The 17,688-nt window shown below is 53.3% G+C and overlaps 1 protein-coding gene across 1 annotated transcript; it reads left to right on the forward strand.

Annotated features, from left to right (window-relative positions):
- Nucleotides 1-1,025: 1,025 nt before the first annotated feature.
- RBP5 (retinol binding protein 5) lies at nucleotides 1,026-4,671 on the forward strand. Its single transcript, XM_032646985.1, is given in 4 exon segments — nucleotides 1,026-1,155; nucleotides 1,442-1,620; nucleotides 4,059-4,160; nucleotides 4,618-4,671. Coding segments are annotated over 4 exon segments (465 nt in total).
- Nucleotides 4,672-17,688: the final 13,017 nt, after the last annotated feature.

A 17,688-nucleotide genomic window follows, 5' to 3' on the forward strand; every position in this document is an offset into this window, starting at 1 on the left:
CCGCTCGCCCCAAATTTCCCACCTTAAACCCTGATGAACCAGCCCAGTTGGTTCTGAAGCCAGGGAGGCTGGTGGGTTCGAGAGGCAAAGAAGAGTGCGCGTCTGGGGGGAGGGGGGCAGGGAGTGCGGGGCGGGGCACACAGTAATTGAGGCGCACCGCCCCCCGCAATGGGAGTACATCTGGTAAGCGTGGGCTGGCCAACGACTGGGGACGCGGGTGGCTGACGGTACCATCAGTGACTCCAAAAGGAGAGGGGAACCTCTGGGTCCCAAGCCAAAGCGCGTAGAGTTCTCCCGAACAGCCAAGCGACTCCTCCCTCACCTTCTGCTCCAGCCAGACTTTGTCAGGCCGCTGACGGCCCCCTCTGCGGTTTCTCTGCTCCCCTCTTAATGCTCCTATAGGACAGAGTCTGGAAAGCCAGTGTCGGGAGCCCCAGCTCAGCGACGCTGTCTGAGGGAGCTGTAGGGGCCAGCGCTAGAGGATTTTCCTCACTGGGGCTCCCGGCCAGCTGGCTGTCCCCCCTTCTTTCCCCACCTCCTCCCCCCTCTTACCTTTCGGGATCCCCGACTCACTCCAAGATCTCAGGATATTGTTAGAACTCACCCTTGGGTGAGTCTGAAAGGGCACCCCCCTCCACCCAGCAAGACCAGCTCCCTCCCAGGAGAGGCTGCCTCTGGAGTCTCAGGACGGTTCCCAAACCTGCCAGAAATGGGCTGAAAGCCAAAACTGACCTTCGGGAAGGCTCAAGTGTAGCCTGACCGACAGCCCCAGATCCTGGTCCAGGTTCCTTCCTCAGGAAAAGCCGAGGTCAGGCAAAAACTTGCCAAGTCCCTGGCCCTCTGTGGAGCTGCAGACACCAGCCCCACACTCATCACCGGCGGGGGGCGGGGGGGGGGGGCGTCTGGCAGGAGCTCTTACTGCAACAGAGCCTCAGCTCTATAAAAACCCTGGTAGCACAGACCTTACACAAGCTGCCTCTGTGTGTGCAGAGGCTGGCCAGGAGTCTCCCAGCCCCACCTGTCAGATGACACCCCCTCCTTCCTTGCCCTGCCCCCTCTATTCTCCTGAAATCTTGACCTCCACCTTGGCCAACCTCACCGGCTACTACTGCTTTGTCTCGCAGCAGAACTTGGAGAGCTACCTGCAAGCTCTAAGTAACCGCCTCACCCCTCCCGAGCCCTTTCACTCCCGTTCTCCCCTCTCCCTTCCTGCCTCCAGTCCCATTGAGGAGGGGGGATGCGAGGGTCCGACATCGTGGAAGGGCTGGGGGTCGGGGGGCTGGGCTCCTCTTCTAGCCAGGGGCATTGCTAGGAAGGAGTAAATCCACAGTCCCACACCTAGCCCAGGGGATGCTCCCAGCTCCAGGCTGCTGCTGCGGGTGGAGGAGGCCCTGGCCAGCTGGCTCAAAGGACCCTTGTCCTAAGAAGACAGCCCCCGTAGACATCAACATGGCTCTGCGGGAGATCGCGCCGCTGCTCAAGCCAGACGAGGAGACTGACCATCGGGGCAGCCACGTGACAGTGAAGACCCTCAGCACCTTCCGAAACTAAGTTCTGGAATTCGAGGTGGGAGTGGAGTTTGAGGAGGACTTGAGGATGACGGAGGGACGGAAGCTCCAGGTACCTTTTCTCAGGCTGGCGGGGAGGGGGTGTGGATGGGCAGGGGGCACTTAACAGAGTGGGGCAAAATAAAGTGACCTTTCGCATCCAGAGCCGGGAAGTGATGACCACAGCAGGCTATGAAGTCCCTGGGATAGCAGGCTCCTGATGTCCCCCACCCAGCCCCCACTCCCTCCAACTTCTCCCCTGCGCCCTCTTAGCACCAGCCAACAGGGCAAAAGGGGCAGGTCACCCTCAGGCCAACGAGCAAACATGTGCTCACCCTCTAGCCTGTGACCCTGCGGACACCACAGTCTCTCTTCCCTCAGCCTCTTTAACTCCACTCTGGTGCAGTCCTTTCTGCTTCTTACGTGTTCCTTTTGGCCTCTTTTGCAGACCCTAGTTCCCCTATTAATCCCTTAAACTGGGAATTTCCCCCCAGTATTTTGTTCTTGCCCTTCTCTCTCTTGTCTGTATACTATCCACGGGCTAAATCATCTACACGCATGTGTTCGGTTACCATCTATAAACTGCCTTGGACACAGATCCTCCCGCCAGAGGCACCACCTGAGCTCCAGGGTGAAGTTTCAACTGCCTGCAGAATGTTTCCATCTGCATGCCCCAAGGTCAAACCCAAAGTTCTGATCTTCCTATTCCTGCTTTTATATTTACCGTCTCCATCAGTGTCAACGACCAGCAAGACCAAGTCATTACCTTGTGTTGGTCCTGCCGGCTGTTGTCACAGTCATTACCTTGTGTTCCCTTACCTCCATGCTCCCAACACGGGCACGCATGTGCACACACACGCATGCACACGTGCACCACATGTAATTGGTCAGGAAGCCTGTGTAACTTTTCTGTGCTGTCCGGTATGGTAGCTACTAGCCATATACAGATATTGAACATTTGAAATGTGCTATCGGTGTGAAATACACGCTGAATTTTAAAGACACCAAAAGAGCGTAAAACATCTCAGAAATTTTATATCGATGACATGCTGAAATTATAATATTTTGGAGATTTTAGGTTGAATAAAATATATTATTAAAATCAATTTCACCTGTTTCTTCTTGCTTTTCTAATGCGGTTACTAGAAATTTTTAAAATTATATCTGTGGCTTGCATTTAAGACCTACTGTACTTCCATTGAGCATCACTTGTTTACATGGCTCTTATCTGTTCCTTCCTAACCCTTCTCTTTGTCACCACCTTATTTCAGGCCCTCATTTCTCATCCGATGCCCAGTCTTGACCCTCCTCTAATCCACTCTGCCTACTGTAGCCACAAGGATCTATCTAAAATGTAAAAATGGGGTTTCCCTGGTGGCGCAGTGGTTGAGAGTCCGCCTGCTGATGCAGGGGACACGTGTTCGTGCCCTGGTCCGGGAAGATCCCACATGCCGCGGAGCGGCTGGGCCCGTGAGCCATGGCCACTGAGCCTGCATGTCCGGAGCCTGCGCTCCGCAACGGGAGAGGCCACAGCAGTGAGAGGCCCGCGTACTGCAAAACAAACAAACAAACAAAAATAAAATGTAAAAGTGACCACGACACTCCCTGACTTAAACCCTTTCAGTGACATTTTGTTACATTCCAGGTAAGGTTCATACACTCCACATTGCATCCAAGGGCCTCCACACAAACATACTGGGTTAGAGCCCCTCACAACTACCTACTCTTCTTTCTTACCTCTACACTGTTTCTATCCTTGCTAGAAAGTTCCCATCATCTCCAATCTAATTCACTGCCTTGAAGACGCACTCCCTCCCCACTCCCACCGTCAACAGTCTTGCCTGGTATCACAGATACCTACCAACTGTTCCTCTATCTGATCAAGATTCTGAGCTCCCTGGGAATTCCCTGGTGGCCCAGTGGTTAGGACTCCGCACTTTCACTGCCAGGGCCCTGGGTTCGATCGCTGGTGAGGGAACTAAGATCCCAGAAGCCGCATGGCACGGCCACAAAAAAATCCATAAGATTGTGAGCTCCTTGTTTAGGGGGGGCCTGTCCTATTGGGGGGCCTAACAATGGTGATTGGAAGGTCCAGGCCCACCCAGCTGTGATTTAGGGGGTTGATCCTTCATTCTCAGGGACACTGCAGCTGCCCTTGAGACTGAGAAAAAGGAGAAAAGAGATTCCCTGGTTGGCTCCCAACCAATCTCCCTTCTTTCCCCAAACCTCCTCCGGGTCAGCCAGAAGTGGCAGGGAACAAATTCTCGCTTCTTCATCCCCTAACCCCCAATTTCACGCCCCCCCATGATCGTGCTTCATCCCTGCTCTGCCCAAATGGTCACTGTCACCAACAGTGACCTTTAGGAGTGGGGGACGGGAGTCCTGGAAGGAAGGGACTGGAGCAAGACAGTGTCTGCTGGAGGCAAAGCAGGCAGCCCAGCCAGAGTGAGCTGGATGCATTTGGGGTGTCCTGCCCCCCAAGTCTTCCTTTATTCCCACCTTCCCCCATAGACCACTGTCACCTGGGAAGAGGAGTAGCTGGTATGTGTAGAGAAAGGGGAGGTCCCTGACCAGGGCTGGAGACACTGGCTGGAGGGAGACATGTTGTATCTGGTGAGCAGGGTGAGGGCTGGGAGAGGAGACGCAAGTGGGTGTGTCTGAGAGGGGGGCCTCCAGCTAGGATGCATGCCCTTACTCAAATCAAGTCAGTCTGCTACTCCAGCCTCACCTCTCTTCAAAGAAGGCAACTAAGGAGGGAAAACAGAAGCCCTGGAAAGAGTGGAGAGAGGGAGAAGTGGAATGGCCAAGGTGGGCCCTGGTTGTAAGTCAGACGCATGTCCGTAAATCATGACCAGAGACATGGAGACTTAGCCACTTCAGTTCCCTGACCCAGCTACCTTCCTTCCTCTGGGGTGGAAAGCTGAGGGTTTGCAGCAACGATACAATTCCCCATACATCGAGTACTCTAGCTGATGTATCCTGAAGGATTCAAAGGAGGTCAAGGACGTTGAGAAAGGGGCTCGGCTGGCAAGAACCTTCTCTGTCCTTATCATTCCTACTCTATCCCCAGGAAATGACTGCAAGGGATGCAGTGCACCAGCAGGTCTTCAGGAAGGTCAAGTAGCCGGAGAGGACCTGAGGGCCCCCCCGGACCACGGCAGTCCCCAGTCTCTTGTCTGTGTCCCCTTCAAGCCCAGATGGTCCCAGGTCAGCAGTCCCTTTCTCAGGCCACTGACCCTCCCTCTGCATCCCCCCTCCCTCCACCCCATGTTAATCTATAACTTGCAGCCCCCAGGCCAAAGCCCTTTCTTTCTCACACTCCACTGCACAAAAGCGACCACATATCCAGTTCAAGATCTGGCCTCCTGGATGAGAGAAACAGGCAAAGGGGAAAGGAGCCCAGAGAATAGCGGATCCCCACTCTCTTTCATTCATCTGGCCTCTTATTTTCCATCGAAGAACTCAACTTCATTTGAGCATTAATGGAAACATACTGGTGGACCTTCTGGAAAAGTGTGACTGGATTCAAGAATTTAAACAGGAGCTACTGGGAGAGGTTTTTGGTCCATTTCCTTGTCCTTCTTCTCGAGAAACCTCATGGGCTCAACAGAACCAGGCCCAAGGCATGGCCCCAGCCACACAGAGTTCAACAGACCACGTCGACCGACATCTAACGAGCCCTGGCCATTGTATGCTTGCATCCTACCTGTTGGGGAAGAGGGACGGGTCAGGGTGAGACATCTGTCCAGTGCTGGGGGAGGCTGGGAGCTTCTAAATAGTGACCTGGCCTCCACGTCTGCTTTGGGAAGGACAGGCAGCAAGAGCGCCAGAAGAGACTGAAAAGGGAAGCAGATGAAGGATACAAGGCTAAGGGCTAGAAAGATGAGGGCATGAAGGTGACAGTAGGTGTGAAGGCAACAGGCCTCTAGGACCCTCTGCCTACAGTCCAGCAAGGCTGCGGACAGAAGGTAAGGGGGACAACTGAAGACAGCACAGCCTCTCCCTTAGGGTCCCAGAATCGCAGCCCTGGAAAACAGCCCAGATGGGTAGGACCTGTTCAGATTCAGGGCCAGCTCCAGCCTCTGGTCACCTCCCTACCTCCAGGGGCCTTGGCTCTTTCAGAATAAAAGTCCTTCCTGTAGGGCAAGAGCAGAGAGAAGAGGGCTCAAGGTGGGGTGGGGACAGAGCCTGGCTGGGCCAGGGCTCGTTAGATGTCGGTCAACATGGTCTGTTGAACTCTGTGTGGCTGGGGCCATGCCTTGGGCCTGGTTCTGTTGAACCAACTAAGCAACTAAGCCCATGCGCCACAACTATTGAGACTGTGCTCTAGAGCCCGAGAGCCACAACTACAGAGCTTGTGAGCCACAACTACTGAAGCTCGCGTGCCTAGAGCCCGTGCTCTGCAACAAGAGAAGCCAATGCAATGAAAAGCCCACGCACCGCAACTAGAGAAAGCCCGCTTGCAGCAACGAAGACCCAGCACAGCCAAAAATAACTAAATACATTTTTTTTAAAAAAAGAAAAAGAAAGAATGCAGAGTGGACCTGAGCAACTTCATCCCTGCCCAACCTCTCCGCGGGGTCCCCAGCAGCGTGGGGAGGGCAGAGCAGCAGAAGCTCAGAGGAACTGGGGGAATCCTACCTTTTCCATTCCCAGGTGCGGTAAAGGTACAGGAAGATGCTCCGTGTGTATTCACCAGGTCCCAGCCACTCCGAGTTCACAGGGCATATCCAGGCCTCTCCCCACTGGACTGCTGTCTGTGCTCTGCATGTCGGCCCCTCGCTGGGATCTTGCCGGGAGCACAAAGGCCTCCATGGTGACTGTTGCACCCAAGCGGAAGCAGCCTCAGTCCCCCAAGACTCCTGTGACATGAACACCCACACCCTCCCACCTGCGGGTCCACATCCTCCACTGGACCACTCCCCTCCAGGAGCCAAAATCCAACAAGAGGCCTGGAGACCCCAGAGGAGGACGGAGCTGCTCCTGGGCACCTCCAAGGGGGTGGGAGCAGGATCCACCCAGATGCTGGAAGCCAGGGCTGCCATTTCCCCCGTGGGCAGCAGGGGGCAGTGCTCGCTGCAGTGGGAGCCAGAGACCCACCAAGTTCAGTCCTCGCTCCTCCAACACCCTGTTGGATATTTCGTCCCTGCCCCCACTGGACAGACAGACAGACACACACACACACACACACACACACACACACACACACACACACACCCCAATCCCAGCCCACATGCTCACCCTGCGAAGACCCTACCCCTCATTCAAATCTGGCTGCACCACTCACTGTTAGATGGAAGAGATGGTCACCAAGGGCGCCGACGTGTGGGTGATGAAAGGGCAGGGGGTAGGGGGGAGCTACGGCCCCGGATGGGTGGTCCCACCCCAGCCCTTCTAGGGACACACAAAGCTGTGCCTCCCAGGACCGTCTTTGACCTCATTGACCAGAGTCTGAGACCCCAGCAAGATGATCAAGAATCGAATATGTCTATTTCCACGTGAGCCAGAGTGACTGCACCCTTCTAACGCAGCTCCACGCCAGGCCCCTGCCCCCTCCCCGTCCGCCAGGCCCAGACAGCACCAAATGGTCACAAACAACCTTCCAGCCTGAACTCCAAATGATCCTTTAGCCTCGATTCTTTAGGTCGGTCCAGAGCTCTCTGCTCAGAAGAAACTGACCAACATGGACCAGAGGTCAGGATCGCTGTGTGCCCTGAAGCAGAGGACCCCATGCTGCCCGAGGACTCAGGCCCCACGTCCTGGTAGGGGCCCCAGAGGAGGCAGGAGTGACAAAGTCTAGCTGCGTATCCCCCTGTAACTGCCCCCTCACCTCAGCCGCCGTCTCCCGCATGCCCCCACCCCACGTGCCCAGACCTGCAGGTTGAAAGGGGAGCAGGAAATTCCTCACCTGCAGAACACAAAGGCATCCCAGGCAGGAGGTGATCCTGTAACACTGTGGGACCCCTATTGCAGCAGGGGACCCTTAGAGGCCACTGCAAATCCTAGGACGCCAAGAGAGAGCAGAGTCCTGGCCCCCACCCCACACCCAAATCTTATCCCCTAAGGAGCAAGAACCACATCTGGGCTATAGGCTTAATTACCCAACAATTAGTGCGAGGCCTGCAGCCCCCGATGTGGCTGAGGATGAAGACCTGGGTGGGAGGCCCCTAACTGTGTCTGCCCCTCCCTTCCTACCTCTCCCTGCCCTTCCTCAGGCTCTTCTTCCTCCTCTGGAGACTGATGTTTCTGCCCGGCCTGGGGACCACCTCCAGTACCCCCAGCCAGCTCTCTGGGATGTCTCCCCCAACCTCCCCCACCATAACACCCTCAATCGTAACAGCACCTGTGCCATCAGGATCCCCAGGGACTGACCTGGAGCTGTCCCAGAGCTGCGACCATGATCGTGGACACGCCAGGATGGGGGAGCCCTTGCAGGTCCAGCAGGAGGTGAAAGGTAGTGGGTGAGGAGACTTGATGGGAAAATCAAAGGGTTATCTGAAGGACTGTGACATAGCCAACCTGGATCTGCAAGGTGGGCAGAAAGAAAGAAACAAAGATGGTAGCCCAGGCCTCTGAGGCCAGGGGTGTGAGCCGTGGCCTGACCTGACTAGGGGCCAGACCAGCACCCATCAGGCCGTCCTCATCCTCCCTGAGATCTCAGCCAACAGGACGGCTCTGGGTCAGCTCTGCAGGCACCTGGGCTCCATGCCGAACACCCACCCTCACCAGAGGCCATTTAGCTTCCAGGGGCCTGAGATGGAGCTGACCTGTCACACTCACCCTTCCAGCAGCAACAGAGGGCCTCTATCTTCTCGAGCACTTGCCAGCCCACCGTCTGTCTGTGGGTGAGCCTCCTGCCTCCCCCGACCCAGTCAGGCCCGAGTCTCACTGTCCTCTGCACTCACTCTTGTTCTGGCCACCAGGAGAGGGTGCAGCCCTTAGGAGCCTCTGCTCTGTCCCCCGTGGGCAGTGCCCAAGCAGAAGGCTGCCGGCATAGCTAGGCCACCGTGTTCACGCATAAACCACTTGCCTCAGAGGCTCTAGATGAGCCTGAAATGGCATCCAAAACTGGGAGGGAATAATACACAGTGGGCAGGTGAGCAGGCTCCGTGTCAAACAGCTACCTCTCATTCACTGTGTGAACATATACAAGCCAGTAACCCTCAGTAAATGAGCTGATCACCCAAGGCAATACCAAGAGTACTCGCTTCCTGCTAGGAATTTTGTGAAGTTTCTACATAAAATCACTCAGCGTGGTACCTGGAATAGAGGAAGCACTAATGAACGTTAGCTGTCATTACTTTTATTATCCCTACCTCTTCACTTGATTGAAATTCTCTTAACTGGACACAAAGCCTTGTTTTCTACAGTTAAGGATAAGAACTCACTGCCCATGCCCTGGGGTCACACAGTTCTGATGTTTTTTTAATTTTTAATTTCCCACCTTTTTTCGTTTTTTCATTTATTTATTTTATTTATTTATTTTTGACCGCATCGGGTCTTCGTTGCTGCGCGCAGGCCTCTAGTTGCGGCGAGCGGGGGCTACTCTTCGTTGCGGTGCGCGGGCTTCTCATCGCAGTGGCTTCCCTTGCTGCGGAGCACGGGCTTCTAGGCACGCAGGCTCCAGTAGAGGCGCCCGTGCTTCAGTAGTTGTGGCTCACGGGCTCTAGAGCGCAGGCTCAGTAGTTGTGGCGCACGGGCTTAGTTGCTCCGCGGCATGTGGGATCTTCCCGGACCAGCGCTCGAACCCGTGTCCCCTGCATTGGCAGGCGGATTCTTAACCACTGCGCCACCAGGGAAGCCCGGTTCTGATATTTATACCAAAGTGTAATGACTGCTACTAGAGATTTAGAGACAGTAAAGACAGGTAAACATCTGGGTGTGATGGTTGTAGGAGAACTGTTGCCCCCACTGGGGCTCCACAACCAGAATCTCACTGCATCCTGTAGCGCCCCCATGCCCATGAGGACAAGAGTGCATCCCAGACAGGGTGCCCCTGCCGAGCCCTGCGTCAGCATCCGGGCGAGACCTCTACTCCTGTCCAAGGGCTGCAAACCCCAGAGCAGCAGCCACAGTTACCACCACCCTCCCACCAGCCGAGAGGAGGCTTCAGTGCAGGAGAGAGGGAACTGATGGGTGGACAGGGGCCCGGCCCCAGTGCGCTGTGGTGGCAGCTGTTCACGGAGCCACGAGGCTCCACCCCTGAGTCCCTGGTGGGCCTCTGCCCTGGTCAAGGGGCTGGGCCGCCAAGGCAGGGGCTCTGTCCAGGCCCAGCTTCTCCAGTCCCCAGGTGCACGTGCAGCCACCTTCCCTTGACCGCCTGCCTCCTCACCCTTCTTCCCCACGATGCCAACACCAACCAGTGCCCTCCCGGCCTGAGGGGCCTCCACCCTCCTCCCCCTGACCCCCTGCCGCAACCCCCCTCCGGCCCGTCATCCTTCTACACTAACGAGGCTCCAGCCATCCCTCCATTCGTGCCCCAGTTTGGGCCTCCCCCGCTCTCCCTGCCCCGCAGATGAGCCAGGAGGCCGAAGGGCTGCTTCACCGTCACCTGCCCAGTTTTCCTTCCACCTGCATATGTGTATCACTCATTAGTCTGTCTTGCACATCTCTTCTACGTACTGCATCGTCCGTGTGGCCTTTCATCCACGCTCTAGACGATTGTTGAGAGCCGGCCCTTCTCTCTTTCCCCCCTGCGTGGAACAGGAGTTGTGCATGGGTTGTCCCCGGCACGCAGGCAAGACAGAGCTAAGTCACTGCTATCAGAGCCACTGTCACGCCTCGCTGTGTGATCTTGGGCAAATTATTTCACTTCTGTGCCTTTGTCTCTTCCCAGGACTGCTCTGTTCGGCCTCAATGCTCTATAACTGATTTATTATCCTGCTTTCGACACCCACCCTTCCCCCTGGCTTCCTCTCTCCTTCCCAACTGTTTGCAGAAAAACCTTGCCCATGCCTTTGACCCAGCTGTAAGGAAACAACTAGTTGTCATTTTTTCGGTACGCGGGCCTCTCACTGTTGTGGTCTCTCCCGTTGCGGAGCACAGTCTCCTCCAGATGCGCAGGCTCAGTGGCCATGGCTCACGGGCCCAGCCACTCCACGGCATGTGGGATCCTCCCGGACCGGGGCACGAACCCGTGTCCCCTGCATCAGCAGGCAGACTCCCAACCACCGCGCCACCAGGGAAGCCCAGTTGTCATTCTTAAAGGGGGAGGTTCTCTGGAATGGAGACAGAACCCCAGCTCGGGAAGGGGCAGCTAGGTCACAAAGCACTCCCCCACTCCTCAGTGTGGCTCCCCTGTCCTCGGCTGCCATTCACCTCCCCTCCTTTCTTTGTGAGCAGCACAGATGGGACAAGGGGACACTGTTCAAATAAGGGTTTGTTAAAGTCTTGGAGGAAACAAAGGGAGCTAGAACAGAGTATTGTAGAATTCGATCAGCTGAGGTCCAAGTGCAGCCTCACGCATAGACTCCTTACTGTAGTAGGAAGGAACCGTGCTGGCCACAGCAGAACCAACCGCCTCGCCATTAGCAAGCCAGGCACATACACAGTATGTTTAAAGGGTCCTTTACTAAAAGCCTTTATTTCAGTCATGAGGGTCCACACAAAGCCCCCGGGGTGTGGGAGCTCTGGAACTGAGATCTCCAGCCTCTGAACTTGTCCCTTTGGACAATCTGCTGGTGGGGGACCACAGTCCTAGATTCTCGGGACTCAAGCTATGGTTACCCTCCCAAGGTTGGAAAGGGCATCCCACCTGGGGCTTCTCCTTCCTGCCCATCCCTCTCCTTTTCAACAGCTTCTTGGTCCTTTTTAACCCTTTGCTGTCCTCCTAAATCCCCACCTTCTCTTGTGTTTGGTCCCCTGTAGGTCATACTTTGATCTGTGCCGTCTTGCTACTTGATGGGGTGGGTGAAGGAGTATTTCAGATGCTAGGGATGAGATGGAGAGGATCAGAGCCTGACTTCATGTTACCGCATCTGAAATACAACCATACTTAGCAAAAATAACGTCCTGCTAGCTGATCTTCTGCAGTTGGTGTACTAACATTATCTATCTACTACTTCTGTGATAGCCAGCCTTCAAGACAGCCCCCAAGGAGCCCTGCTTCCTGGAATTCCCATCCCTGTGTCGTCTCTTCTCACATTGTATCAGGGTTGGTCTGTGTGACCAATAGAACATGGCAGCAGGGATGCTACATTACCTCCAAGGCTAGATTATAAAAGACACTTGGGATTTTCAGTACGACACTGTGCTTGTAGTTAACGCTGTACACTTAAAATTTTATTAGGAGGGTAGATCTCATGTCAAGGCCTCTTACCACAATAAATTTTTTTTTTTAATTTTAAGACATTTTGGCCTCCACTCTACTCTTTCTATCTTAGATCACTCTGGGGAAAGCCAGCTACCATGTCATGGGGACACTCAAGTGTCTTAGGAAGAGGGCCATGCAGCGAGGAACTGAGGCCCTCAGCCCTCAGCCGTGTGAGGGGACCATCTTGGAAGCAGGACCACCAGCCCCGTCAAACCTTCAGGTAACTGCAGTCCTGGCCAAGACCTTGACCGTGAGAGATCCTGAGCCAAAACCACACATCGAAGCTGCTTCTGGATTCGTGACCCTCAGAAACTACGTGAAATAATACATGTTTGTTGTTTTAAACTACTAAGCATACAAGTGATCTATTATACAACAGGTAACACATATCCTCAAACACGAGTTTCACCATAAATGACCCTCATCCTGTCACCATAGCCTCAATAACTGGCAAAAGGGTTGGGGGCAAGTGACTTAGGGAGATAAAAACCTGTCCATCCACAAAAAGATATGGCCCTACACCCAGTGTCATAGGCCCTTCCATCCTAGCTCTAAGCTCAGACACTTTCTGAGCACCCAGCACGGGGGCCCCAAATCTCAGCGTCAGGCCCTCTAGAAGTCTAAAGAGAATGGAGTTCAGAAACAGACAGGTGTCGCCTGTCCCTCCTCTTTGAGGCCCACCTGCTGGGCTACTGTCTGAGAACACACCTCTCCCCAAGATAATTGTTAAAAGGAACATCCAGCGTCTTCGGGTGATACCCCACCCCTTTCACCAGCGTGTGACCTTACTCTGTGGCTTCAATAGGACAAGTGCAGCAGAGTCCAACTCAATAAGCCTCATGTCGTTAGAGAGAGTGTCCATCCGGAGGCAGGGAGGATCTCTTAGCTAGAGTCAGATCCTTGCTGGTGGGAAGCTGACAAATTCTGCAGAGGACAGAGCGGCAGGATCTGAAGACCAGCAGCAACGAGGGGAAGGTGGTGTCCCGATATCCAAGACAGGGGAGAGCCACACCTGGACGTGGCTTTACCTCGCAGAGTAAGGAATCTCTGGGGTCCTCCCCTACTCTCCAGGACCAGCACAGTAATACCAGAGCCAGAGGTTTCTTTGCTGAAAAGAGGGGGGTGAAATGGAGAAACATCGGTGGAAGAAAACTTGGTGTGGATGCCAGAAGGTGTAGCCAAATCTGATGACTAGAAAGGAGAAGCCACCAAAGAAGTGTTTTAATGACTCTCTGTTCCACTGTGCTCTCCCCAACAAAGACTATGGGCATCCCCCGACCCCGCCACACTGTAACTTCTGCTGTCACCCAAGAGAAGCAGACCGCTCGCCAGGCCACATACACTACCACTGCCAGAAGCCCTATCTCCAAATGAAGACCAGAGGGGGTAGTAGCCAGGCCCCCAGCTAAGGACCAGCCAAGCTATCTCAAGGACACCGTCCATTTCTAAGGCTGCTCTCTCCGAAAAGAGGCAAGGTACCCAGCAGTGAGGGGCTGGATCACATGACAATGGCCAGGACTCTCACTGGGGAACAGTAAAAGGGGCAGGGCTACGGTGGGAGTGAACTTCACTCCCTCCCCCCACTGGCTCAGGAGAACAGGAAGGAGGCTCAGGCACCCTCTCCTGGACCATATGGCTCCACGGCCAACCCCAGCTCCTGGACGCGCCTGTCTACCATGGGCTGTTTTCCTCCCCGGGCACCTGCCTTGGAAACTCCAGTACCTGCCTGGTGCACACTCTCCCTCTCTGCCCCATAGCGTGAGCTCACGCACAGATACAGGTGGGTACCTCCGTGTGCCCCAGTAGCGAATGAGCAATGTGCCCTGACAGTCAAGGAGCCTGGGCTTCACCTTGAGGTTCAGAGGGCAAAGTCATTGAAGGGCTTTAAGCTGGGGAGGGCATGATTGGTGGATACTGTAGACAGATAGCTGACAGAGTAGGGAAGGTGGACAAGAGGGGCAAGGCTAGTGGCTGACCCGCCTTTGGGGTTGACTCAACCCCTCCCAACTATCCTTAACCTATGGAAGACAACCTGAAACCAGAGATGACTTGGGAATAGGGGAGGGAGCAGGACAGACCTAACTCCAGCAGAGTCACTCTTACCCCTAAATCCCTGGTCTGCCCACATCTCTACTGGCCATTAAGGACAGAAGCCCAGCTGACTCAGGCCTCCTCTGCCCCCTCTGCTCTCCACCCGGCTCCTGTATCTCTCCTCACCTGGTCCAGACGGGAAACTGCTCTGCCCCCTCAGCCCAGGGTCTTCTGAGGTTGTTTGGATTCTGAGAGAGAGGAAACTCCTCTCTAAATGCTGGGGTCTAATGAAAGCTGCCGAAAAACCTCCCTGATAGGGAAAACCCATCACTGCCCCTCCCCCACACCTCCACACACACACACACACACACACACACACACACACACACACACACCCCTCCCCCTCCATCCCTGCCCGGTTGGGTCCTTCTCCATGTGGGACAGCAGGTGGCAGCACCAAGGGGAATTTTAAAAATAAAAACAAAAATAAAAATCCAAACTCTGAAAATGAGTCTGTGTACTAGGTGCGCTCACGGCCATGTTCTCCCCCTGCTTTGTCTCCATTCCCCCATCGCAGCTTTGAAGACTGTCCCCGTCCCTGCCTCTGCCCTTTGCCCTCTTCAGTTAATGAAAAACACAACTCAATGAACCCAGAAGCAACCTCAGAAGGTGTAAGTGAGAATTGGAGATGAGGGGCCGAGTGAAGACAGCGGGATACAGATTGGTCCTGAGACATAAGCTCCCAGGGTTGAAAGGATCCGTGTGTGGCCTGAGCTCCTATCCAAGGACCAAGAGTTCTCCATTGATCACATGGATTAAAGATGCCCCCAGGGCTTCCCTGGTGTCGCAGTGGTTGGGAGTCCGCCTGCCGATGCAGGGGACGCGGGTTCGTGCCCCGGTCCAGGAGGATCCCATATGCTGCGGAGCGGCTGGGCCCGTGAGCCATGGCCGCTGAGCCTGCGCGTCCGGAGCCTGTGCTCCGCAACTGGAGAGACCATAGCAGTGAAAGGCCCGCGTACCGCGGATAAAAAAAAAAACAAAAAGATGCCCCCAGAGCAAGGTGTAGCATCATCTTCAGGACCCATGGCCTCATCCTTCTAATCTCGTCTGGCTGAGAAAAGGCTGTCTGGTCATAACGATCATTTTAAATACATTTATTTTGTAATTATCAAAAGGATTTAATAACACGGCAAAAATTTCACTAAACAGAGAAACATTTTTTAAACCATCCGTAGTGATCTACTCTAATAGACAGTTATCTTAGGCTGGTCCTGTGTTTTCTGTTTTTGTGGACATAGTGTACTTAGAATTTTGCTTCCTTTATTTTCTTTGTTCAGTCCTCTTACCTATCTTGGGGGCCTGCACACAGGTCAGATGTGCTTTTGCTCTTTAGGGGCTCACATTTGACTAAGGGAAGGGGGACAAAATAGATGACTGAAAGGCTATAAATTACCAACTGACCCAGTTTGCCTGGGACTGAACCAGTTTTAAGATGGAAAGCTCCATGTCCCAGACAAACCAGGACGACTTCTAATAGGTCACCCTACTAGAAGCAAGTCCCCCCAAATTAAACCGGGTCAGAGTTCAGAATTCCATTTTCACGCATATGGTGGCCTTTCAGCTCTACCTCGTTGCCTTTCTTTCCTTATTATGTTAATTTATTTTTATTGGTTGCGCTAGGCAACTGTTCTCAAACTGTATACCCTTAAAAAGTATTGAGGGGCTCCCCTGGTGGCGCAGTGGTTGAGAGTCCGCCTGCCGATGCAGGGGACGCGGGTTCGTGCCCCGGTCCGGGAGGTTCCCACATGCAGCCGAGCAGCTGCGCCCGTGAGCCATGGCCGCTGAGCCTGCGCGTCCGGAGCCTGTGCTCTGCAGCGGGAGAGGCCACGACAGTGAGAGGCCCGCGTACCGCAAAAAAAAAAAAAAAAGTATTGAGATCACTTATTCTCTCTTCTGCATCATTCATTCCGCCATTCAGTGCCTTTAGCTCAGCTTTCGTCTCTGCAAACAAATTTTCTAATTTTCCTTGCCTCCTTCTTAGAGTTTCTTGCTTCTTTTTACAGCAATCTGCTCTTCTGTCCGTAGCCTTTCTTAACGCCTCAGAGAGTGGTACAACATCGTAAATCAACTATACTTCAATAAAATAAATTTTTTTTAAGTATTGTGGACCCCACAGAGCTTTTGCGTATGTAGGTTATATCTATTCATATTCACTGTATTAGAAATGAAAACCAGGAAGAATTTAAAACACCAGGATACACAGCACACGTCCCGTTAGTTGTCTGGGGTGATGTCGTCACAGCTCATGTAGCCTCTGGTAACCAAGCCCAGGGTGCCCTCATGAGAAGGAAGAGAGAGAAAAAAGATGTCAAGGACACCCCCGGGGCTTCCCAGACCAGGCAGAAAACCACAGTTCTAGAGAGAAGAGCATCTAGCAATTGGAGTTAATACTGTATGAAGAAACCAGCCCCCAGGGTTTATGCTATAGTTTTCATGTATGTCACATCCACATATGTTATAAACCCCACGTTACGTTATGTCTTGCTTTAAACAGCTATATGTATTTTAAAGACATTAAAAAGAAAAAACTATGTCTTATATTTACCTACAAATGTACCATTTCCCATGATCCATTCTCCAGCTCTGCTTATCCACCTGGATTCCTGCCCCTCAGGCTAAGAACTGAAGCATTTTTTCCCAGAGCAGGTCTGCTCACGACAAAGTCTTGAAGTTTTCTTTTACCTGAAAATGCTTTCACTTCATCTTCAGACTTGAAGAATATTTCCACTGGAAAAGTGATTCTGAGTTGACAACTTTTTTTTTTTCTTTCAGTGTTCTAAAGATGTAGTGCCACTGCCTCCTGGTCTCTAAGGTTTTTGATGGGAAAGCAGTGACATTGAGAGTGTTGTTCTCTGCTTGCGGTGTGTCCTTTATCTCTGGCCTCTTTCAAGATTTCCTTTTTATCTTTGGTTTTTAGCAGTTTGACTCTGATGTGCTTTTTTGTTTACTTTCAATTCTGCTTGGAGTGTATGGAGTCCCTTGAACCTAAAGCTATATATGCCTTTCACAAAAGCTGGAAAGTTCCAGCCATTATTTCTTTGAACGTTTTTTCTGCCTCACCCTCTCTCTTCTCTCCTTCTGGGACAAGCAAAATGGGGCACAGTACTGTTCCACTATATTGGCTTTCTCACTCCAGAACATTGCAAATCTCTTCCACAACCCTCTTTCTGCTCTGAGGCTTCCTCCCTACCCTTCCTTCCAGCCACCCTGGCAGGGAAGAGGCAGGAGGGTTCTTTTGGGGGAGGTTCCCCAGCCTCTTTCTCACACTAAGCTCTCAGTGGCTGGTGGACAAACCTCAGAGCCTTGGGAAAAGCTCATCCCCCTCCATGAGTACGTTGAGATGACATTTTTTTAGTGCTGAAGAAGAAGCGAGTCTCTGATTTCAGTGGAGAGGAGGGGGTGAATTTCAGTGGCGATTCTAGGGGAGTATCTCTGTGTAGCTCATGGGAGCTTGGTGACTGAGGCACTGAGCTCAGAGCTGCTGGAAAGTGTTCCAGGTAACCAGGCCTCAGACTGGGTCATGGCCACAGAGACTGGGAGAGCGAGTGGGGCTAATGAGGAGGAAGGTCTCTTGCAGCACAGCTGCCATATTGAAGTAGGTACCAAGCACCATCCACTAAGATGACCGTATAACATTGTCCAAAGGGGAAACTATTAATAATTACACTGGAACAACCGGTGTAAACTAGGACTGTTCCAAGCAAACTGAGACATATGCTCTCCCAAAAGATGATCCTA

This window comes from Phocoena sinus, chromosome 10 (assembly GCF_008692025.1).
Source record: "Phocoena sinus isolate mPhoSin1 chromosome 10, mPhoSin1.pri, whole genome shotgun sequence".
Classification (NCBI taxonomy): domain Eukaryota; kingdom Metazoa; phylum Chordata; class Mammalia; order Artiodactyla; family Phocoenidae; genus Phocoena; species Phocoena sinus.